General features: G+C 40.8%; 1 protein-coding gene across 4 annotated transcripts in view; it reads right to left on the bottom strand.

Moving 5' to 3' along the window:
• Positions 1 to 394: 394 nt before the first annotated feature.
• The window catches only part of npl (N-acetylneuraminate pyruvate lyase (dihydrodipicolinate synthase)), a 59,720-nt gene continuing 34,907 nt past the window's right edge, over positions 395 to 25,207 (bottom strand). For all 4 annotated transcript variants that reach the window (XM_063064036.1, XM_063064038.1, XM_063064039.1 and 1 more), the window contains exons 7-12: positions 21,482 to 21,574; positions 21,259 to 21,404; positions 15,694 to 15,740; positions 13,588 to 13,672; positions 10,203 to 10,242; positions 395 to 5,588 (exon numbers count right to left, since the gene is read on the bottom strand). In XM_063064036.1, the coding sequence (XP_062920106.1) occupies positions 5,443 to 5,588; positions 10,203 to 10,242; positions 13,588 to 13,672; positions 15,694 to 15,740; positions 21,259 to 21,404; positions 21,482 to 21,574 (557 nt within the window). In that variant the 3' untranslated portion in view covers positions 395 to 5,442. The remainder of the gene's footprint in view (positions 5,589 to 10,202; positions 10,243 to 13,587; positions 13,673 to 15,693; positions 15,741 to 21,258; positions 21,405 to 21,481; positions 21,575 to 25,207) is intronic.

Genomic DNA, 25,207 nt, shown 5'->3' with positions numbered 1-25,207 from the left:
TTGAACAAGAGGACATAATTTTAAGAATGGGAAGGGTGGAGCACCACGGGAGAGATAGCAGAGAAGGAGCACGGGGCGGGGGGGGGTGGAGGGGTGTAGTGCGGGTACAGACACACCCAGCCCTGAGACACCAGGCAAGTTTATTTGATTCCCAACAATTAGGTTATTGATCATTAAAGAATGTTTCTCTTGTGCTTCCCACTCTCTGTCCAGGTTTATCATCACTCAGCCAAGATAACATTATTTTTTTTGTGGCAGCAGTGCAGTGGAATATATAAGATTGCTGCAGTACTCTGCAAAAATCTTGGGCACCTTAGCTCTATATACAATTGCAAGAAAAAGTTTGTGAACCTTTTGCATTATCTGGTTTTCTGTATTATTTTCTCATAAAATGTGGTCTGATCTTCATCTTAGTCACAATAATAGATAAACACCAATCTGTCTAAACTAATAGCACACAAACAACTGTACTTTTCATGTCTTTATTGATCATATTGTTTAATCATTCACAGTCTAGGCTGGAAAAAACAATTGAGCTCTTGTATTTAACTAGTGGAACCTCCTTTAGCTGCAATACTTCCACCAAACGTTTCCTGCAGCTGCTGATCAGACTTGCACAACAGCAAGGAGGAATTTTAGACCATTCCTCCATACAAAACTGTTCCAGTTCATCAGTATTTCTGGGATACCTTGCATGAACAGCCCTCTTCAGGCCATGATACAGCATCTCAATTGGGTTAATTTCTGGACTCTGACTTCGCCATTCCAAAACACAATTTTTTCTTTTTAAACCATTCTGTTTTGCTGATTTATTATTGTGTTTCAGATCATTGTCTTGTTGAATTATCCAACATCTGTTAAGCTTCAGATGATGGACCACTATGCTGACATTCTCCTGTAAAATGTCTTGATACAATTTTGCATTCATTGTTCCCTCAATGATTGCAAGCTGTTCAGGACCAGAGGCAGCAAAACAACCCTAAACTAAGGTGCTCCTTCCACTAGGCTTCACAGTTGTGATCAGGTTTTGGTACTGGTGTGCAGTGTCCAAAAAGTTCAACCTTTGTCTCTTCTGTCCACATAACATTGTCCTAGAAGCATTGTAGTACATCCAGGTGGTCTTTTGCAAACTTGAGACATGCGGCAATGTGGGTTTTTTTCTGGAGAGCAGTGGTTTCCTCCATGGTGTCCTTCCATGAATACCAGTCTTGTTCAGTGTTCTTCAGTGGGAGAGAGGCAACAGTACTGAGTTTCATCCACTTGTGGACAATTTCTCTTACTGTGGACTGATGAACACCCAGGTCTTTAGAAATGCTTTGTAGCCTTTTCCAGCTCCATGCATCTCTACAATTCTACTTCTTCTCAGGTACTTTGGAAGCTGTTTGGTTGAGGCATGATGCACGTAAACATATCTTTCTTGAGAAGAGCCGGTTCTGTCAGTAACCTGACTTTGTGTGTTTCCTTTATAGGGTGGGGCACCTGTACAACCCATACCTCCAACCTCACCCCATTAATTGGAATACCTGACAGGCTTTTTTAAAAGAAGGCATTACCCCAGAACTTGACTCTTTTTTTGAGCCGAGACTGTGATTGCTTAAATGGTGTACTCAGTATTGACAGGAAGAAAATGGTTTGTGTGTTATTAGTTTTAAGCAGATTATGTTTGTTCATTATTGTGATCAGACCACATTTAATGAGTAATTAATGCAGAAAACTAGATAATTGCAAAGGATTCACAAACTTGTTCTTGCAGCTGTATCTGACCAAGACTTTTGCACAGTACTGTACCTAGAAATAGATACAAATCTTTTTCTTTTTAAAAACAAATATTGGGAAATTGAAGGCTATGGGATCTAGAACAATGGGGGGGAGAGAGAGGGGATGGGGGAAGGGGGGGGAGAAGATCAACCTTAGTCATACTCTATGGAGGGACAAACTCGATAGGCCAGCAGGCCTAATCCTGCTCCTATTTTCTAGTGTTCATCTAGCTGTGAGACTCCTGGCTCCAAACAGCCCAGCCAAAAGAAACAACATCCCAAAAAAAAAAAATGAAGTGGTTATCTGAAATCATTAAACTCAATACCAAATCCCAAGGGCTGCCAAGTACCCAAACTGAAAATGAAGTGATTTTCCTTGATTGGACAATGAGAAATACTGAGGCAATATAGCAGTTAAAGGCAGATTGATTTTCTCTCTCATTCTGACTCAGATTTAAATGTCAGAGCACTGGAAGCTCAGGGTCACCTTTGCCTAATTGAGGTCTTCAAGAAGACTGTCACCCAATTTGCATTTCCCCTATATAGAGGAACTTAATCATGCCTGCCAAATGGATGTGCAACTGAATTGCTGAGGGAGTGGGAGGGATTGTATCCATCCCCGGATAGGGTCAAAGAGTAAAAAGGGTAGGTGTTGCACCATCTGTGGTTGCATGGGGAAGTATCAAAGGGGGAGGGGTGTTTAAGATGGAAATGCAAGGATGGAGCAGAGAGTCTCAGAAAGGAGAAAGTTATTTTCAAATGCTGAAAAGGGGAGGAAAAAGAAAGATAAACCTGGTACCTGAAACCTGTTGAAGGTGACCAAAAATATGGAAAGTGATTTGTTAAGTGCATAATCTGGTGTGGGGCTGAGGAAAGGAAATGATAATAGGAGGATATTCTGGCTGGAAAAAAGAGAGTAGCACCCAAAATAAACGGTATGAGGTTGTGGCACTATCAACTATGGGAAGAGGGAAGACGTTAAGAAAGGAAGACATCTTAAAGACTAATGTGAGAAAATCACATCACAGCAGTTAAAACAGAATTTGAGAGAATTGAATTAAATTTATTACTGGGAGCAAGATGTAGTCAACACGTAGGAACAGGTGGGTTTAGAAGAAATACTGCTGGATAATCTGCCCTTTGTGATGTTAAGGAAGTAAAAATGTCACATATGGACCATGCAAGAGCAAGAACAGCACAGAAAATGGCAAAGGTAATTAAATTTTAGAATGTTATGAGTACAAGCATCACCAATAGTCAATGTAATTTAAAGTACGTTGAGAGGAGGTCTGAATAGGACAAGGGGTATTTCCTGTATCCAGTGATGAGCCAGGTAAAGCTTAGACTGAAGTAATTCCCAATGCTGCAGCCTAAAGTAGCTTGTCTAATCTGCCATTGTCACAAAATCTTTAATTTTTAAATTAAAACCATAGTTACTTCTACAATTTTCCAGCATGCTGCTTCATTGTCCACTGCCACTATTAATAGTGTCCAAGAACCCACAATTTCAAAGGCAAAATATCACCATTTAGTACTGATAGGACACCCTATACAGAATGTCCACAATAAATATTCAACTTTAATACTTATTCTCTATAGAAAACACATTTGTGATAGGTGTAGTTTTCACAATATTAACAGGAAATTAATCTTCTCTTGGTTACTGATTGCACAGGAAATTCACTTTGTTTACTCGGAAGTCCAGTTTCACTTCACATTTGTTTTCCAGTAACAGGTTTAGATTTTTTGCTGGTGCAGCCTAGGAGCTTCTTGTTTAAAAACTCAATTTCCTTCCTCTGATAAAATGAGGCCTCAAGAATAGGAAACAATTGAAATAAGAAATTATTAGTAAATGATGATTATACTAAATATGCATGGTGGCTACTGTGATGAAAGGCATTGCTGCTGTAATGTAGTATACAGAATTTTTCATATGGCGTTGATGTAAATTTTGAAGTTGCCAAAACTAATTAGCAGTACAAGTCTAGTCACACTGCCAAAATTACTCCCTTCATAAACTCTTCAATAAGCAATTAAAATACAGGTCAATCTGCTTCATAACACACAAATGCCAAATTTTGACAAGTTTACTTTTCGTCAGCAAATGGAAAACAAATATACTTTAACATTTAAACCAGTGTAAACAGATTAATGTGTCATAATTAAAAAACACTAAAATAATGCAAAATTTAAAAATTATTTCAAAGTAACCTTGAAAACATCTGGAAAGAATACAATACTTTCAATACTCAATAAATTGAAAGCATTGTATTTTATGTAAACAGTATTTTGTTTTAAATAATTTCCCTTAAACTTGTCTCATTTAAGAATCAACAAACACACCCTGATGGCTGAATAGGTTTATGCAACAGAACAGATTAGTATAAAAGTCAATATTGTAAAGCTGATTTAAAATTTAACCGTCACTTTGAACCACTGCCCTCAGTTGGATAAGGTGGGAGAGGAATGTTGACACAGACTATGAGAGGCCCGCGTCGGGCATTTTCATGCCTTACAAGGCGCAGATTGGAAGTCTGTGGGGTGCCACTCCTCGCACAGACTACAGCAATGTGTGATTAAGTGCCTTGCTCAAGGGCACAAACACACTGCCACAGCTGAGGCTTGAACTAGCGACCTTGAGGTAACTAGACGAACGTCTAAGGTGAATAAACTCCTTACACTTGCCATTTAGAAATCTTGCAGAAGAGGTGAAGTACAGAAATTGGATGGGGGCAAATTTGCTTTAGTTACAAGGAACACAATGACCAAAAACAGTTTCAAACTCACTGCCATGACGGAGTGATTACAATTGGAATAGCAATAGATCCGAAGTATCTGTGAATACAGGTTTCAATGAGGAGCTTCTATGACCCAAAAAGCAAAGTTGTCGATGGAGAAATTTAAACAGTAATACATTTAATCAAGCTTGTAATTTATCAAAAGGAACCATCTCCTGAGGCTGATCCAGATTTTTACAATCTTTTGCCAACAGGTATCATGTGCTTCAGATGTTGACACTAAATTCCAAGTTTTAAATCCAATTTAATTGTCCAACCATCCCCTTGCATGCTCTTCCTCAAATATTTTTATTTTAAATTCTTACTGTAAGAAAAAATAAGCTGCTGCAATGGTTGGCAAGCTAAACATTGAATTCCACTTCAGCACAAATATAGATGCAACATTTTCCCTTCCTTTCCCATTCTAAGCATTTCACTGAAGCTTTCACATTCCCCACCTGAATATCCAGTTCCAGATGTGTAATTACTTGTAACACACCAGTAAATGACTGGCTAATTTTCAAGATTAAAATTTGTAAAATCTCTGATGCCCTTTCATTTCAACTGTGACCTGTAATCTGCTGCATTGACCATAAGTATGTTGCTTTGTCCAAATGTACAACTTCTGCAACTTTAAATCAAAAGGATTGTGTTAAATTGTGGGAAAGTTACAGTTATAAAACTGGCATGTGCCTTCTCAGCCTTTGAACCTGTAGATTAAGACAGCACATTTTAGCCACATGAAAGGTGCTGTGTTTTATGCCAAATTTACACTAATACAATTTACTTTCCCTCTCCAACGCAAATAAAATGGTCTCTGATACAGTGATGATAGCTAGAAATTGTGAACAAAGACACTTTCTCATGACAATGCACATCTATGATTCATCCCATACAATTAGGATTATTTAGCTCAACCATCCCAGGGTCTTCAGTTTGGCCAATATTTCTGCCTCCTTCTTCTCACTGCATTTCAACAACGGTAGCCTAGGTGGACCCAAAGGAATGTCAGAGATGAGTATCATTGTCGTCTTGTTTTCAGCCACACCAAAACCTGGGGGTGGGGGGGGGGGAATAAAATCGATAATGTACTGAATACAAATTTACAGCTGCCTTCATTCAAGATTGCTTGAAACAAATCCATAGTTTTTAAAAATCTAGATCAATTGTCACACTACAAAATAATTGCTCAATTCACCGCTTGCCCGGAAGATTAACAACTTCTCACATCAATAGAAACTAGGAACTATCACAGGTAATAAATTCTCTTTACAGCAATACAGGAGGCATGTCAAAAGAAAGCCGCACACTATTACAAATGAGGAGCAAGAGGACCATAACCTTGTCATTGGGTTTGGAGGCTTGTGTGCCTCAGTGACCTGGTAAGTTATGCTAGCTGGCAGCAGGGCCTTGTGCTTTGACTCCTGGTAGGGTCACCCGTGCCAAACAGGTCAAAGGGTAGAGGCCAGACTAAGAGTGGTCCACCGGTCCTCCAGGTTCAGGAGTCCAGCTCAGGGATAAGCTACTCAAAAAACAATTGTTATAAAAACAGCTATGAAGGTTCATTCGATATCTGTGTGTGACGGCATTCCCGAGTTTGCATGACAAACGGTAGTGAACACAGAGTGGAAGCTGCTAGCACAATGAAGGAAGCCCTGAACACCACCAAGACCAAACTAAAACTGGTTTCTGGAATGTATGACTGGTTGTTCGTCCATCGTTGACGTCGATGAGGACCTCGACACCATTATGATGGTGTCGAGACTAGCGCGTGATTTGGATTTAAGTGAGGGAGAGTTGCGCAGCGTCAGCCTCACTCTCTCTTCCCAATTCCCATCTGGATCCAGTGGCAAGACAGAGTCTAGATGGCTGGAGATGGGACTGGGCGCAGTGGATGACCAGGACGTCTTCTGTGTCTTGTCCTGCTCTACACGTTCCACGACGCTTGCAGAGACTGCCTTCTTGACCGTTGGACCTTCCATTGGTCTCATCCGCTCAATCCGCCGGAGTCTGTCTTCACATGCTGGGATAGACAACTCTCTATCACACCAAGGGTTTGAGACCCGTCGGCTGCCCTCATCTGGTTTAGCCGGCTTGTCGAAACCGTTCCGCGGGTTGTGGCCGCTGTCGCATGCAAACAGCTACGGGGAGCCACAGGTGACAGCTGAGTGCCAGGTGGGGACCAAAGGTGGACTAACCGCCCTGAAAAGGACGTGACATGTTCCCCCACCAGAGGTGCTACCCCTCCCTGACACCCCATACAACCATATATAACACTGGCATGCCAGCATAAATAACTGCAGAAATCCATCATTACAGCCTACATAGTCTGGGCATCAGTGAAAACAGATGGACTGGGTCTGGCAGACTAAAGGCAGCAACTGGTGAAACAGTTTTACACTTGGAAGGGAAAGATGTCAGCATCATGATGGTGTGGCTGTCATTTTGAAAAAAGGCCTCAAGCAGAAACCAATCAGTAGGCTGGTGAGAGTCAGGCTGAAAGGGAAGCAAGTGAACATGGCTAATCCAGTGCTATGCTCCAACTAACCACAGCAACATTGAAGAAAAGGGCGCCTTCAATGAAGAGCTGCAATCAGAGGTAGAATTAACACCAGACCTTGACATAATAATCCTGGGAGATCAAAATGCGAAAGTGGGAAGTAACTCAGTTCATTGGGGCCATAGGCATACATGAACGTGGAACGATGAACAATGGTGGAATTCTGTGCCATGAACAATCTGATCCAAGAAGGGACCATCTTTCCACACTGAAATCTACAAATTGACATGGTGCTCATCCAATGGATGCGACAAGAACCAGATTGACTATTTGATGATCAATGATACGTGGAGATGATCCTTGCAGGATGTAAAGGTGAAGAAAGGAGCAGATACAGGAAGTATCCACCTGTTGTAGCTGGGATGAAACTCAAGCCGAGAGGCACTGGAACCACAGCACATGTACGGAGACAATTTAATGTTGAGAAGCTCAAGGACACCTGTGTGAGACCTGCATTCACCGTTCAGCTTAAGAACAGAGTCCAGGCCTTGCAATACCTTGATGTGGATGTGTCAGTAGACAAGATTGCCAGTGTGGAAACCGATTGCCTCAGTCTTCAAGAAGAGCAGTGAGGCTTGTCTAGGATACAGAGCTGGAAAGAAGGAAAAAAATGGAAACATGGACAGCAATACAAGAAAGATGGAAAATTATCAAGGAAGTGCTAGATGGAAAACCAACTGGAATTAAAGTGAAACTTGAACTAGCATACACTGAAGCTAACATGAAAGTGAAGGGATTTGTAACAAAGGAAAAGAGTCTACGTGGAAGACCTTGCAGAGGCCAAAGCAGCAGGGAAATACATACAAGATTTTAAAACTGGTATGCGGAAAGTTCCAGGCCACATCCAGTGGTCCCGTGAAAGATGGGAACAGTCTGTTTCAATCATTGAAAAAAAACAGCAAGAAGCACGATACAGTATTTCAAAGAATTACCAAATGGAGCACAGCAGATGAAGAACTGGATATACACGAGGCTGCAGAGGACCTCAACATCACAGAAGCACCCAACAGGTTGTTGCTGCAATTCAATCATTAAAGCTCCCGTATATAATTTGAACACCAAACGTTCAAAGCTGAACCAGAAGTTGCAGTATTCATCCTACAACCACTGTTTACTCTAATCTGGGAACGGAGACCAGCACCCAGGAACCGGACAAAGGGAGTTATTGTTAGGATCCCAAAGAAAGGAGCGCTAAGTGATCGCAACAACTGGTGAGGCATCACACTTTTGTCAGTGCCCAGCATTATTCTCGCCAAGGTCATTGCCCAATGGATTAGATGCTGTGATATGTGATTGAGGAAAGAGCAAGCTGGGTTCAGGAAGAATGAAGGCTGAACTGACCAGAGCTTCACCCTGTAACATCATAGAACAGTATAGGGTGGCAGAGACAACTGTATGTGAATTTCATGGATGTTGAAAAGGCTTTCGATAGCATCCACAGGGAGTGCTGCTTGTGAATTCCCAGGTCACATAGGATCCTTTCCAAAATTGTCCATCTTTTGTCCACATTTTCTATGCTAATTTTACCTGCAGTTGGGGACCGCAATTTGAGCTTTGAAGTCAAGACAGGAGTCAGGCAAGGATCTGGGATGTTGGTGATGTTTCATAACCCACTCAATGAACAACAAGCAGGGAGACATTAGCTGGACTCTGTTCTCTACTTTAGAAGAGCTCGGTTGTGCGGATGACCTTGTATTACTATCACATACTTACCAGCACAAGCAAGAGAAAGCTCAGCTCCTGCAACTTTGGTGGATAGGTTAGACTTGGAGTCAGCCAGAGAAAGACCGAGAGCGTGACCTCAATGCAAGTCTCCAAGTCATCCTCCTCCTGTCATATGGTGTCGACTTACTCTGCTGATGCAGATTCACCTAGCTGAGCAGCATCCTTCAGCAGATGGTGGGGCCAAGGATGACATCCAGTGCAGACTGAAAGCTGGAAACATCTTCAGATCAATGAGCAACATATGGGGATCAACCGAGTACAGCGTCCACACCAAGGTGAAGCTGTACTAGAGAGGTGTTCTGTCAACACTTGTACAGGTCAGAATGCTGGCATATGACAGAACGACTTTGCCAAGCTGTTGCTATTCCATACCAAAAACCTCCAGAAGATCCTCTAAATTCTGGCCAAGGTCTCCAACCATGCCCTACACCTTCAGTGTCATCAAGGGGACATGGCCACAACTATGAGGAAATGCAGCAGATTGATTGGGCATGTGATGAGAAGACAGGCCAACTTCATCAAGACAGCACTCAACTGGAACCCTGAAGGGTAGAAGAAACCTGGGAGACCAAAGACAACTTGGCATTGTACTGCAGAGGCAGAAATGAGGACCCTGAGCGACACCCGTGGCACAACAGAGATGGAGGACCTTCATTGCAGCCCTAAACACCAGCGGCGTAATGGGCAGTAATTAAACAATTATGTAAATTGTCACTACAAAATAATGCTTAATTTTCTGCTTGCCTAGAAGATTAATAGCTTCTGACATCAATAGAAACCAAGAACCACAGGTAATTAATTTTCTTCACTGCAATACAGAAGGGACATCATGAAAGGAGCACACTGTTACAAATGCCAAAGTTTATGAATCCTTTTGATGAGATTAAAGAATCTTTCAAAAAATGTTTGAGGAATTGTTAAAAATTAATTTTTATAAAAAACATACACTATGGATTGAATTCAGAACACTGATATAAGTCATGGAAAATCTGATATTTCAAAACTGACCGTTTTCATAAAGTACTGCCACAGCCATAAAACATTCAGGCATATCCTGAAACAAATTTGATTGGCAATTTTCTATTATCAATATTGCACTCACACATTAACAAAAAGAATTATAGCGTAGTGATCAAGAGAGAGTATTCAAAGACAATTTTGCTTTTCTAAAATATTCATCACAGCAGTGAGCAGATCAGTCATGGATCAAACCTTAGTTTTGTAACAGGGAAAGAGTCTCCAGCACTGTAGTGCAGACAATCAAAATGCAAACCAGGAGTACATCTTGGAACAGTTAAGCACGAGAACTCACGTGTCATTAAATACTGACTTCAAACAGTACATTTATACCAGAGAGAATCTTGAATGTGTCAATCCACTCACCAAGTTTGCTCACATAACCAATGAATTCCTGAACTACAGCCTGCAAAAGAAAACAGTTCAAAGAAAAGTGCCCAATTATGCAGTCCTAAATGCATATATGTGACAGGAAAGGAAGCTGAAAATATGCAGGTATCCCATTCCCAGCAACATTTTTAAAAGACACACAAATATTCTATTTAATAAAAATTAAATCATTAGTTTCTCTTCAGATTTAAACATCCTTGCTTGTTTGACAATAAATTCAGAGCTGCTGCCACTTTGTCAAAGAATCCCATTCTGATTTCAGTTAAATCATTCTTTTACTTACATCCCTTAACTACTCTAGTTTTATATATACTAAAAGAGCAAAAATCAGTTACAGATTTAAGATTCATAATTGCTTTATCATAAATTACCATCAGAGGAAACAGCTCCAAAGCTCCCACCTGCTATTGCATGGCAGCTATTGTCAAACCCAGAGATACCATCTCAATATTCAAAAGAGAACCTTAATTTCTACCTCCGGCAGACAACTTTCACCAACACACAAAAGCCATGGATGATGTGGCCATTTTTTGGACAAATGAAATTTCTAGCCAAGTCAAAGCCAACTGTTATCATCTGCCATAAAGATTCCCATTAAAGTGACATGCCTATTGACTAGACTGGCAGACTAAACTGTTGTATGGAAGTTGACCAGAAACAAAGCTATGATTATGCTAGAATATGAAAGAAAAATAAAAATTTATGGAAATCAGGCAGCATCTGCTGAATATATATTAATTCTGTTTTAGTCTCCACAGACACTGCTTGCCCCATTTCCAGAATTTTCTGCTTTTACATCACACAGAAGGTCTGGATTTCATTATTTATTATTTTTAAACTAGTCCTCCTTGTCCTGGACTCTTGATGGAAATAGATTTTCCCTCCTACTAAAAGAGTTCCTTTAATATCATGAAACCTTCAATAGAAAAAAAGCCTGAAGCTTTCAAATTTCACAGCAAGAAAGAGGCGAGAGTAAGTATTGGACAGCTCAAAAATGATACTGGAGAGGTAGTAATGGGGGGGGGGGCAAGGAAATGGTGGACTAACTGAATAATTATTTTGCATCGGTCTTCACTGTGGAAGACACTAGCAGTATGCCGGAAGTTAGAGTGTGCTGGGGGAAGAAGTGTGTGAAATTCCCATTACTCGAGAGAAGATTCTTGGGAAACAAAGATCTGAAGGTGGATAAATCACCTGGACCAAATGGTATACACCCCAGGATTCTGAAAGAGGTGGCTGAAGAGATAGAAGGCATCAGTAGTGACCTTTCAAGAATCAATTAATCCAGGCATGGTTCTGGAGGAGTGGAAAATTGCAAATGTCACTTCACTTTTTAAGAAGGGAAGAGGGAGAAGAAAGGACATTATAGGCAGGTTAGTCTAACCTCAGTTGTTGGAAAGATGTTGGAGTCGATTATCAAGGATAAGTTGTCAAGGTACTTTGAGCCATATGATAAAATAAACCAGAGTCAGCATGGTTTCCCTAATGGCAAAATCTTGCCTGACAAATCCGTTGGAATTCTTTGAAGAAATAACAAGTAGGATAGACAAAGGAGAATCAGTAGGTCTTGTGTACTTAGGTTTTCAGAAAGCCTTTGACAAGGGGCCACACATGAGGCTACTTAACAAGTTGAGACCATGGCATTACGGGAAAGATACCAGCTTGGATAGAACATTGGCTGATTGGCAGAAGTCCGTGTTGGGACCACTTCTTTTTACTTTATTTGTCAATGATTTGATGACAGAATTGATGGCTTTGTGGTCAAGTTTGTGGATGATACAAAGATAGGTAGGGGGACAAGTAGTTTTGAGGAAGTAGAGAGACTTGGATGAGGAGAATGGGCAAAGAAGTGGCAGATGGATTACAGTGTTGGGAAGTGTATGGTCATGCATGTTGGTGATAGAAAGTGAAAGTGTAGACTATTTTCTAAACGGAGAGAAAATACAAAAACTGAGGTGCAAAAAGGACTTGAGAATCCTTGTACACGATTCCCTAAAGGTTAATTTGCAGTTTGAGGCTGTGGTGAGAAAGGCAAATGCAACATTAGCATTCATTTCAGAGGACTAGAATACAAAAGCAAGATGTAATGTTGACACTTTATAAAGCACTGAGGACTTACATAGAGTGTTGTGAGCAGTTTTGGGCTCCTTATCCAAAGAAGGATGTGTTGACATTGGAGACTATTCATTCATAAAAATGATTCCTGGATTGAAAATCTCACCTAGAGCAAACAAACACTCCTCAGATGACCTCTCCTCACTGGTGTTCAGAAGAATGAGCGTGACCTCACTGAAATCTACCGAGTATTGAAAGGCCTCAACAGACTGGATATGAGAGGATGTTTCCTATGATGGCAGAGGGGTGTCCTTTTAGAACAGAGATGAGGAATTTCTTTAGCCAGAATGATGAACCTGAGGAATTTGTTGCCACAGGTGGCTGTGGTGGTCAAGTCTTTGGGTACATTTTAGGCAGATGCTGATAGATTCTTGTTTAGTCAGGGCATGAAGGGATACGGGGAGAAAAAAGGAAATTGGGACTGAGAGGGAAGATGGATCAGATGTGATGAAATGGTGGAGTAGACTCGATGGGCCAAATTGCCTATTCTGTTCCTATATCTTACGGACTTATTTAAGTGTAATCTCATTCTAATTTCATTCTTGGAGTTACAGCATCAGTCTAAGTGTCTTATAAAGCATTTTCCAAAGAGTACAAAATGCAATAAATGATTGTACCTTGTGCATGATCCCAATTTTGGCAGAATATTTGATTACAGTTAGAAATAATGCTAATCAGCAATTTGCAAACCAAAATTCTGCAAAAATCTTAGATAACAATCACAAGTGAGAACAATGGCCACTATCACTCTTCTACAGTTCCTTTGCAGCTTGCTTTTCTGTAGTATTGATCCCATAGAATATGAAAATACCACAGGAAAAACAAACAAGTGCAGAAAAATGGAGATTGAAAGGTTGAAGAATGGGAATTTGAAGACATTTATTTTAAAGGTGGAAATTACAAAGAAGCAACTCAAAAGGATATACCAATTATTAGAAAATTAAAGGGTTATTAAATACAAGGCTTTTAGACTAGAATACTTGAGATGCAACTACAAAACATAATCCAGATCAATTGCTATTGTGTATTGACCTGTCAGCAGCAATAACCTAAATAACATCCAAGCAGGGATTCAAGTCATTTGTATACATCTCACATTTGAAACTGATGCAAAGCATCTTTATCTTCCCAGTGCGAGTTTTCTGCTTTTTCATGAATGCTAGAAAATGGAATACTAATGGAAAGAATATAAAAGGGTACGCTTTTTGTGCTAGTAAAAGTAAAATGTTAATGAGATTTAATTTACCTGCCGCTCTCCAGCTAATTTGTAGTCTCCTCTCTCAATATCCATCAGCATTTGGTTATACAACTTCCCAATGTAATTGTATGTGCTAAAGGAAAATGTCACATTAGAATTAGAAACACTGAAAAGTTTAAGGTTTTAAATTTTGTTAATTATTCAATAAACAACATTTTAAAAACCTGTGTAGGCTTTGTTTCCTTAGTGGTTTTCTACTAAAGAATTTATTAAGTTTCCCGAAATCTTAAACCCAAATGCTAATAATGAAAAACAACAAAAAGTAATAGCTCATAACCAAAGGCACCACCTTCGAGGGACTAAATAAATGAAATTTTATTTCCTCCTCAAAAAAATAACCAAGTGAAAGCCGGATACACAGGCAACAATTGCAGGTTTTACTTCAGCAAGTACTTCAAATGGAAATTGGCAATATTTTTATGAGAAGAAAAAGCATTTCAGGATACATATTGTATACATTTCTGACATTAAATGTGCCTTTGAAACCTTTTGAAATTTACTGGTTTATGAATAATGCTGTGATACATTTAAGGGTACAATGTGACACAGTGACATAACCTGTGGTCATCAGGAAATATTGGTAACATAACACAAAAACATACATACACTTCCTCAGTTATTGTTGGTTTGCATGTATTTGAGAGAGGTGAGGGAGGAGACTGTGCGAGAGTAAATGGGGGAGAAAAAGCTGTTTTGTACTCTTCTGCAACTTGAACTAAATGAAGTAGATCTGCCAGTTGAGGAAAGCCATTTTAAAATATTCCTATCTTTTCATTTTAAACAATTAGCCTATAAAATGAAATATTTTATTCACATTTAAAAGCAAAAATGTTTACAAAATGTTTCATTTTAAACAGCAATTTTAGAAATGATTTTTAATGTCTCCAAAGTATTGCTTTGGAGGTTTTATTTAGTTCTGCTCAACTTTAAGGGTGTGACAATCAAGTTGTAGTCAGTAATTTTCCTTTCAAAATTTCATTTAATGGATTGTGAACATCCTAACCATCTCAGGACACTCTCCTTCAACCCAAAGAGCCATCAGAACATTTAGGAACTTAACACTAAGAAACTCTTGCTTGTTTTTGCAAACTGCCACTGGGAGAATTACCCAAACTAAGTTGATACTTGATTGTCAGTGGGCAGTAAGAGACCCAACCACAGAAACATAAACAAAAAAAAAGTAACCATTACTTATGACAATAACCAATTTTAAAACTGCCATAGAAAAGGATCATGTTCTATACGTTGTTTAAAAAATGTGCTTTTACCAATGAACAGTAATCACAGCCTCAGTACTAAACTAACAAATCTAGTTATGTTAATCTTTACAATGTTTTGATTTTGTTTGTAAAGAGCATTCATGTTTACAGGGAAGCTACTGTAGAGAGGGAGTGTAGTTAAATCAACATAATTAAAGTGAGCTCCCAACAAACAAATGAGTAGCACAAGCTAAAAACATGACAGTCTTCCCCGGTAGTTCAAGATGTAGTCAATGCAAGCAGGATTTGCCGGTCGCAAGTCCTGCCCCCAAAAGGGCAAATAAAAGGAACCCCAAGGCTATAAAAATGTAAAAAGGGCAATTAGTGATAAAAGGACAAAAAGTGGAGATTAAAAGTACCAACAGCTAAACAACCTCAATAAATTCCTTGTTCTGCAACATATTAGAAGCAATGTTCCCTACCTCGAACACAATCTCGCATTACCTCACCAACCAAATTACCGCAGTGTAACATCACTAGCACTACATTACCTTAAAGATTCAAAATGGATTACTCATCTTATGAAAGACAACATTTATTCCTTCCTTCAAGAAGAGGCACATAAACAGGTGTACAGATCCAGATATTGGGATGAAAGAGGACATGCTAAAATATATTAAAGGCATAACACACCAAATGCATAATGACTTGTGGCTTGTGGATGCAGGTGGGATGCAATAGCTAAAAATAATGGCACAATTCCCAGAACCTCACAACAAAAAGTGAACTTACCAAGTCACCAAAAACTAATGCCCTATTGATGATTGTAATCAAGCAACTTCATTATTATCACTTTGAAAATATTCATACAAATTTGATGAAAATCAAAGGTTACCTGCCAACAGCGCCAGTTGCTCCCAATACTATTGCAGACAAGAGTATCTGGAGAACAAAACTTCTGGTTATATAAAAAAATTTTAAACTATCAAAGGTTTCCAAATTGCTAGAAGGGAATGGAGAAACGTCAAACCTATTACACTTGTATATCTGACCTGATTTATAGGACTAAAGGTCCTATATAAAAGTTAACACTAAAAAGCTTGCTCACTCTCGTTCTGCACAATGATTAAAGAGATTTGATGAAGACTCAAGGCAAGTTATTTCATCTTGCAAATACATTTAGAAATAAAAACATTAAGGAAAGAAATAAGCAAGGAAGCACAGAAGCATAGTGATTAACGGAACGCTTGACAGTGAAGGTTCAATTCCCACTGCTGCCAGTAAGGAGCTTGGGACTGCATAGGGCTCCTCCGGTTTCCTCCTGCAATCCAAAGACACACTGGTTGGTAGGTTAATTTGTCATTGTAAGTTGTCCCATGATTTGGCTAGGGTTAAATCAGGGGATGCTGGGCCTTTTCCACATTGTATCTCAATAAATAAAAAAAGTAAATAAATTTAGAAAACACAAATTTACTCATAATTGGCTATGTTTTCCTTTACCAAAGCATTAAAACACAGACTATTGTTAAATCTAGGGTTTAATTAATGTCCTGTACTAATTTGTTATTTCACTAGTCCTTGAGTGACTAAATTTTAAAACTGTGCAGAAATCAAAAAAATACCCAAGGAATGAGATGTTCAAAAAACCGCTAACAAATGAAGGACAGACACATTTACTTAAAGTGTACAACTCAAGGAGAGCTGTAGCAAACTGGAATGGTTCTCCTCTTCCTCCTGGTATGGTCGAGTACTTACGACTTGGATTTGCTCAGGCAAAGAGAATGCCTTTTCCTATCTGCTGGGGTTCACCTTCCATTGTCTTTTAAACCAACGATGCTAATCTGATGGAAAGCTCTTGAATGCACTTTCAATAAATAAAGTAATATTACTGTGCTGGGTTGAGCATCAAGCTAGCAACTGTGCCGCCAAATAAATAAATAAATAAACAGACAAAAATACTAAAGGAACTGAAAGATTGCCACCCGAAGTGCCACAAGGTGCAGAAGGGAACAACACTATCAACATTTAAAGAAACTCTTTGCAAGAAAAAAAATGCATCCTTCAAATTACAAGTTGACTTGAAGTATTCTTTGTGAAACATTGATTTGGCATTTATTTTTTTCTCTGAATTTTTATTAAAAGTTTCAAAGTACATTTTATTATCAAAAAATGTACAAGTAACACTCTCTTGAGATTTGTTTGCTTCCAAGCAGCCACAAAGCAGGGAACCTGAAACCTGTAATAACCCAGTTTAAAATAAACAATATCCCATGTGCAGAGAAAAGGGGAAAAAAATCATGTAAACAATAGAAGCGAGGAACAACATTCTGAACCAAAATGAGTCCTTAGATCCAAACACAGGAGTAATCGAGAGTAGGCCCAAAGCCTCGATATCAGTTCATCATATTAGCAGGTACAGCTAACAGCAGCCGGGGCAGTCTTCATAGCCTCAGTGCCATGGAGTGAGGAGTAAACATCATGGGAGAGCGAGCAAGATTGGCCCTCACTTCCGATCCTGACACCCTGTCTTTCCAGTCCATCTGGGCCAATGCTTAAATGGGCCAAACAACATATTGTACCTCGCACTACGACCTGAGCACTATTGCAGCAAAAGGCTCTGGGCCTAGACCACACCGCCTAGCAACTTGCTCCAGGCACAGATTTCTCCACCCGGTCCGAAGCTGCTCTTGATTTCTCCAAACAACAGGAATTCTGCAGATGCTGGAAATTCAAGCAACATACATCAAAGTTGCTGGTGAACGCAGCAGGCCAAGCAGCATCTAAAGGAAGAGGCGCAGTCGACGTTTCAGGCCGAGACCCTTCGTCAGGACTAACTGAAGGAAGAGTGAGTAAGGGATTTGAAAGCTGGAGGGGGAGGGGGAGATGCAAAATGATAGGAGAAGACAGGAGGGGGAGGGATAGAGCCGAGAGCTGGACAGGTGATAGGCAAAAGGGGATACAAGAGGAGCACCAGGCCATTGTCACCCACACCATCACCGACTTTATCCGCTCAGGGGATCTCCCATCCACTGCTACCAACCTTATAGTTCCGACACCCCGCACTTCCCGTTTCTACCTCCTACCCAAGATCCACAAACCTGCCTGTCCTGGCCGACCTATTGTCTCAGCTTGCTCCTGCCCCACCGAACTCGTTTCTGCATACCTCGACACTGTTTTATCACCCCTTGTTCAATCCCTTCCAACCTATGTTCGTGACACTTCTCACGCTCTTAAACTTTTCGATGATTTTAAGTTCCCTGGCCCCCACCGCTTTATTTTCACCATGGATGTCCAGTCCTTATATACTTCCATCCCCCATCAGGAAGGTCTCAAAGCTCTACGCTTCTTTTTGGATTCCAGACCTAATCAGTTCCCCTCTACCACCACTCTGCTCCGTCTAGCGGAATTAGTCCTTACTCTTAATAATTTCTCCTTTTGCTCCTCCCATTTCCTCCAAACTAAAGGTGTAGCTATGGGCACCAGTATGGATCCTAGCTATGCCTGCCTTTTTGTTGGGTTTGTGGAACAATCTATGTTTCGTGCCTATTCTGGTATCTGTCCCCCACTTTTCCTTCGCTATATCGACGACTGCATTGGCGCTGCTTCCTGCACGCATGCAGAACTCGTTGACTTTATTAACTTTGCCTCCAACTTTCACCCTGCCCTCAAGTTTACCTGGTCTATTTCCGACACCTCCCTCCCCTTTCTAGATCTTTCTGTCTCTGTCTCTGGAGACAGCTTATCCACTGATATCTACTATAAGCCTACTGACTCTCACAGCTATCTGGACTATTCCTCTTCTCACCCTGTCTCTTGCAAAAACGCCATCCCCTTCTCGCAATTCCTCCGTCTCCGCCACATCTGCTCTCAGGATGAGGCTTTTCATTCTAGGACGAGGGAGATGTCTTCATTTTTTAAAGAAAGGGGCTTCCCTTCCTCCACTATCAACTCTGCTCTTAAACGCATCTCCTCCATTTCACGTACATCTGCTCTCACTCCATCCTCCCACCACCCCACTAGGAATAGGGTTCCCCTGGTCCTCACCTACCACCCCACCAGCCTCCGGGTCCAACATACTATTCTCCGTAACTTCCGCCACCTCCAACGGGATCCCACCACTAAGCACATCTTTCCCTCCCCCCGTCTCTCTGCATTCCGCAGGGATCGCTCCCTACACAACTCCCTTGTCCATTCGTCCCCCCCATCCCTCCCCACTGATCTCCCTCCTGGCACTTATCCGTGTAAGCGGAACAAGTGCTACACATGCCCTTACACTTCCTCCCTTACCACCATTCAGGGCCCCAAACAGTCCTTCCAGGTGAGGCATCACTTCATCTGTGAGTCGACTGGGGTGATATACTGCGTCCGGTGCTCCCGATGTGGCCTTTTATATATTGGTGAGACCCGACGCAGACTGGGAGACCGCTTTGCTGAACATCTACGCTCTGTCCGCCAGAGAAAGCAGGATCTCCCAGTGGCCACACATTTTAATTCCACATCCCATTCCCATTCTGACATGTCTATCCACGGCCTCCTCTACTGTAAAGATGAAGCCACACTCAGGTTGGAGGAACAACACCTTATATTCCGTCTGGGTAGCCTCCAACCTGATGGCATGAACATTGACTTCTCTAACTTCCGCTAGGCCCCACCTCCCCCTCGTACCCCAGCTGTTACTCATTTTTATGCACACATTCTTTCTCTCACTCTCCTTTTTCTCCCTCTGTCCCTCTGAATATACCTCTTGCCCATCCTCTGGGTCACCCCCCCCCCGTCTTTCTCCCTAGGCCTCCTGTCCCATGATCCTCTCGTATCCCCTTTTGCCTATCACCTGTCCAGCTCTCGGCTCTATCCCTCCCCCTCCTGTCTTCTCCTATCATTTTGCATCTCCCCCTCCCCCTCCAGCTTTCAAATCCCTTACTCACTCTTCCTTCAGTTAGTCCTGACGAAGGGTCTCGGCCTGAAACGTCAACTGCGCCTCTTCCTATAGATACTGCTTGGCCTGCTGCGTTCACCAGCAACTTTGATGTATGTTGCTTGATTTCTCCAAGTTGGCTCAGTGCCCAGATCCAATCTTGCACCCAGGTCAGTTGTATGGGCATCAAAACTCAACAGCCTCAGCTTCTCTCCAAATGACTCACACCATCTGCGTTTATTCTGCACCGTATCAGCATGGTTCATCCTTTGCCTTCGCTTGCCTCTTCATTGTTTGCAGAGAGAATTCAATCACAATTTACTTTAGAAAAGGCGTTATTAGTAATGTTTAGTCAAATTTCTTGCCTTTTGAACTGGCAGTGAGCTGTTGCACGTGCTCGGTAGCACCATCTTAAACCAGAAGGATATCTTAGGAAGGATATGGATGCCCCCTCTCCACCCCACCCTCCCAAAAACACTTCTCCGAATCAGAATTAGGTTTATTATCACCGGCATGCGTCGTGAAATTTGTTAACTTAGCAGCAGCAGTTCAATGCAATACACACTATAGAAGAAAAATAACAATAAAATAACTAAGTAAATCAATTACAGTATATATATTGTACATATATAGAATATAGAATGTATGGTGATATCCAGAAAGAAGGAGAATCCTATCTACAGGCTGAGAATAAATGGGGAAGACATAAAACAAGTACAGAACTTTTGCTACTTAGGAAGCTGGGTGACATCAGATGGCAGGTGCGACATGGACATCAAAAGAAGAATAGGGATGGCAAAAGACACCGTTACGAGAATGAAGAGTATACTGACCAATTCTAAACTAGGCATGACAACCTGCCTCAGGGTACTGAAATGTTACGTTTAACCAGTTATGTTATATGGCTCAGAATGTTGGACAATATCTAGTAACATGAGGAAACGAATTGTAGCAGCAGAAACGTGGTTTTTGAGGAGGATGCAAAGAATATCTAACGAGGATGTCATGAACAGAGCAAACACAAAAAGAGAAATGACGTATGTGATCATGAAAAGGCAATGCAATTTCATTGGACATGTGATTAGCAAAGAGGAGTTAGAATGCACGGTAATTATGGGAAAGATTGAAGGGAAGAAAGCAAGAGGAAGACAAAGACAAATGATGATGGAGACAGCAGCCAGAGAACTGGAAATGAATACCAATGAATTGATCCACTTGATCCGAAACAGGAGAGTGTGGGCCATGGCAGTCAAAACTCAAACTGGGCATGGCACCTGATGACGATGATGATAATGATATATATTGAATAGATTAAAAATAGTGAAAAAAACAAATAATATATTAAAAAAGTGAGGTAGTGTTCATGAGTTCAGTGTCCATTTAGCAATAGGACGGCAGAGGAGAAGAAGCCGTTACTGAATCGTTGTGTGCCTTCAGGCTCATTCTCTTTCTTTCCATTACACACAAATGCCATATTATTATTCCAATAAAAGACTAATGCAACATAAATGAAATGTAATTAATAATCAATTAAAACTTCCATACCTCATCCTTTCCAAACAGAAAGTCAAACTTATCCTTGTAATTGTTAACACACAGACCAAAATCCAACAAGTCACTGCTGGTGAACTTCAACCCCTGGAAGGTTGGAATCTTTCTTTCAATCCCATCTAGCAGATCCACAACATTGACTGCAAGGAAAAAAAGCTCTATTGGATTTTAATTACCATGACAGTTGTGAATTCCAGCTGTACAGTTCAATACTTACAAGATACTCCAGTCATTTCAGGAAGATGGTAATAATAGAAAGGAACACCAGGAGCAGATGATGCCACTTTCTTCAGATACTCCACCAAAACATCTGAAATAACAAATGTGTTTACCAGCTTTATTCCTGATGAGAACATTGTAAGCCATTGCATTTCACTGTAAAATGTTCTGTAATGTTAAAATATAATAATTTCTTTATTATTGGTAAATTCCCTATTGTTGCTCATGGTAAAATTACTGATAGAACTCCTTGCTGTGGCAAAAGACATGAGGAAAAAACAGAGTGGGAAATTTTGTAAAATTGGTTTAAAATTCACATCCATATTAAGTGCAAATGTTAGGGATGAAGTCGTTTCAGAAAGGCTGAAATTTTCAAGAATGCGGTTAATTGGTGTTTCTTAGAACAAAAAAAAGATCTTTCCCCTCAAGTTACGTGTGAGAAATCTACAGTTACTTGCAGAAAGTCATTTGGATAATTATTTTAATACCATTACTAGAAGTTTTCAGTGATATTAAAACAATGGCCAAGATAATTTCTTCAAAATTGGTTTTGAGCCACTCTTGAAAATTCAGTTCTGGCATTCCCAAAATGTTAAGATCTAAGCTCAAAGTACAATTATCCAAGTATGTATACTTTATACAACCTTGAGATTAGTCTCCTACAGGCAGCCACAAAACAAAGCAACCCAATAGAACCCATTAAAACAGAAGACCGTCAAACACTCAATGTGCAGAGAGAAAACAAAGCCATTGTGCAATCAATAAAAACAAGGAAATAGCATTCAGATGTGAAGCATCCAAAAACGAGTCCACAAACATTAAGGCAGGCACAAGTGCAGCAGACTCAGGAGCAGGCCACTGCCTCAGTTCAGCACAGAGCCGAGTAAATGCCGTGGAGAAGTAAGCTGAATCAGCCCATCTCTTGGGTGCAGCTCAGACACCCTGATCTTTTCAAACTGGTATTGGGAGAAAATTCCAGGTAATCCTCATCTAAAATTTCCATCTTTAGCTTCACTCCCATCTTCTCCAACCCCCTTTGCAAATCCATCTTGCAAATTCACCTGCTGATTTCCCAATCCAGTTTCCAATGAACCACTGACCACCCAACCTCCCTCTGTGGTCTGCATTTTAGCTGATTTCATCTCCTCAGGATCATAACCTTCATCATCTATCCTCAAAATCCTTCAGACTTCTGACTTTGCAAGCCCCTTTCCAAACCTCCCTTTCTTTTCCCTAAACATTTCAACACATGACTTTACAAATCCATGTACTTGAACTCCTCTTCAGAGTCCCTGTATTCAGGTTAATCTTGACCAATACAAAAATATCACTGACCAAAACTACCTTTGACACCCTTTGTCATTACAATGAATATAACCTACATTTCATTAGTATTCCTAATGCCTGCAACCTTTGACACAACTGCCAATACCACTCTCTCTCTCTCTCAATACCTGTACAACTCTAGTTGCATTTGACCACATTTGCCAGTTCCATTTTTACTCTCCTCAATTTGTAACCAGAGCTACTGCAAAAAGCTTCCCATCCTTTGTGAAAAGCCAACATTACAGTACCCAAGGATCCATCCTTAACCCTTTCATTTATACTGATCCTCATGAATTTCAGAGCATATATTTCCTGTTCTGTACTGAAGAAAGTCAATTCCAGTTCATTACCACTAATTTATCACCATTACTGTTCAATATAATGGAGAAGTTTCCCCTTGGTAAATATTGGGAAGATTAACATCAGCATCTTCTATCCCAGTTAGCAGATTGCTTCCCTTGCAACGGGCTCCACTCCTTGCTCAGCTTCTGCAATTGAACCACACCACACAGAATTAGAAACACAGAAAATAGAAAATAGGTGCGGGAGTAGGCCATTCGGCCCTTCGAGCCTGCACCGCCATTCAGTATGATCATGGCTGATCATCCAACTCAGAACCCCGCCCCAGCCTTCTCTCCATACCCCCTGACCCCCGTAGCCACAAGGGCCATATCTAACTCCCTCTTAAATATAGCCAATGAACTGGCCTCAACTGTTTCCTGTGGCAGAGAATTCCACAGATTCACCACTCTCTGTGTGAAGAAGTTTTTCCTCATCTCAGTCCCAAAAGGCTTCCCCTTTATCTTCAAACTGTGATCCCTCGTTCTGGACTTCCCCAACATCGGGAACAATCTTCCTGCATCTAGCCTGTCCAATCCCTTTAGGATTTTACACGTTTCAACAAGATTCCCCCCTCAATCTTCTAAATTCCAACGAGTATAAGCCTAGTCGATCCAGTCTCTCATCATATGAAAGTCCTGCCATCCCAGGAATCAATCTGGTGAACCTTCTTTGTACTCCCTCTATGGCAAGAATATCTTTCCTCAGATTAAGGGGCCAAAACTGCACACAATACTCCAGGTGTGGTCTCACCAAGGCCTTGTACAATTGCAGTAATACTTCCCTGCTCCTGTACTCGAATCCTCTTGCTATGAATGCCAGCATACCATTCGCTTTTTTCACCGCCTACTGTACCTGCATGCCCACTTTCAATGACTGGTTTATAATGACACGCAGGTCTCGTTGCACCTCCCCTTTTCCTAATTGGCCACCATTCAGATCATCTGTTTTCCTGTTTTTGCCACCAAAGTGGATAACTTCACATTTATCCACATTAAATTGGATCTGCCATGAGTTTGCCCATTCACCCAACCTATCCAAGTCACCCTGCATCCTCTTAGCATCCTCCTCACTGCTAACACTGCCACCCAGCTTCGTGTCATCCGCAAACTTGGAGATGCTGCATTTAATTCCCTCATCCAAGTCATTAATATATATTGTAAACAACTGGGGTCCCAGCACTGAGCCTTGCGGTACCCCACTAGTCACTGCCTGCCATTCTGAAAAGGTCCCGTTTATTCCCACTCTTTGCTTCCTGTCTGCCAACCAATTCCCTATTCACATCAATACCTTACCCCCAATACCATGTGCTTTAAGTTTGCACACTAATCTCCTGTGTGGGACCTTGTCAAAAGCCTTTTGAAAATCCAAATATACCACATCCACTGGTTCTCCCCTATCCACTCTACTCGTTACATCCTCAAAAAATTCTATGAGATTCGTCAGACATGATTTTCCTTTCACAAATCCATACTGACTTTGTCCGATGATTTCACCGCTTTCCAAATGTGCTGTTATCACATCTTTGATAACTGACTCTAGCATTTTTCCCACCACCGATGTTAGGCTAACCGGTCTATAATTCCTCAGTTTCTCTCTCCCTCCTTTTTTAAAAAGCGGGGTTACATTAGCCACCCTCCAATCCTCAGGAACTAATTCAGAATCTAAAGAGTTTTGAAAAATTATCACTAATGCATCCACTATTTCTTGGGCTACTTCCTTAAGCACTCTGGGATGCAGACCATCTGGCCCTGGGGATTTATCTGCCTTTAATCCCTTCAATTTACCTAACACCACTTCCCTACTAACATGTATTTCCCTCAGTTCCTCCATCTAACTGGACCCTCTGTCCCCTACTATTTCCGGAAGATTATTTATGTCCTCCTTAGTGAAGACAGAACCAAAGTAGTTATTCAATTGGTCTGCCATGTCCTTGTTCCCCATAATCAATTCACCTGTTTCTGTCTGTAGGGGACCTTAACCAATCTTTTCCTTTTTACATATCTATAAAAGCTTTTACAGTCAGTTTTTATGTTCCCTGCCAGTTTTCTCTCAAAAT

The sequence above is a fragment of the Mobula hypostoma genome, chromosome 12 (assembly GCF_963921235.1).
Source record: "Mobula hypostoma chromosome 12, sMobHyp1.1, whole genome shotgun sequence".
NCBI lineage: Eukaryota > Metazoa > Chordata > Chondrichthyes > Myliobatiformes > Myliobatidae > Mobula > Mobula hypostoma.
Note: the sequence above shows the minus strand (reverse complement) of the source record. Positions and strands in the feature narration are given on the sequence as shown.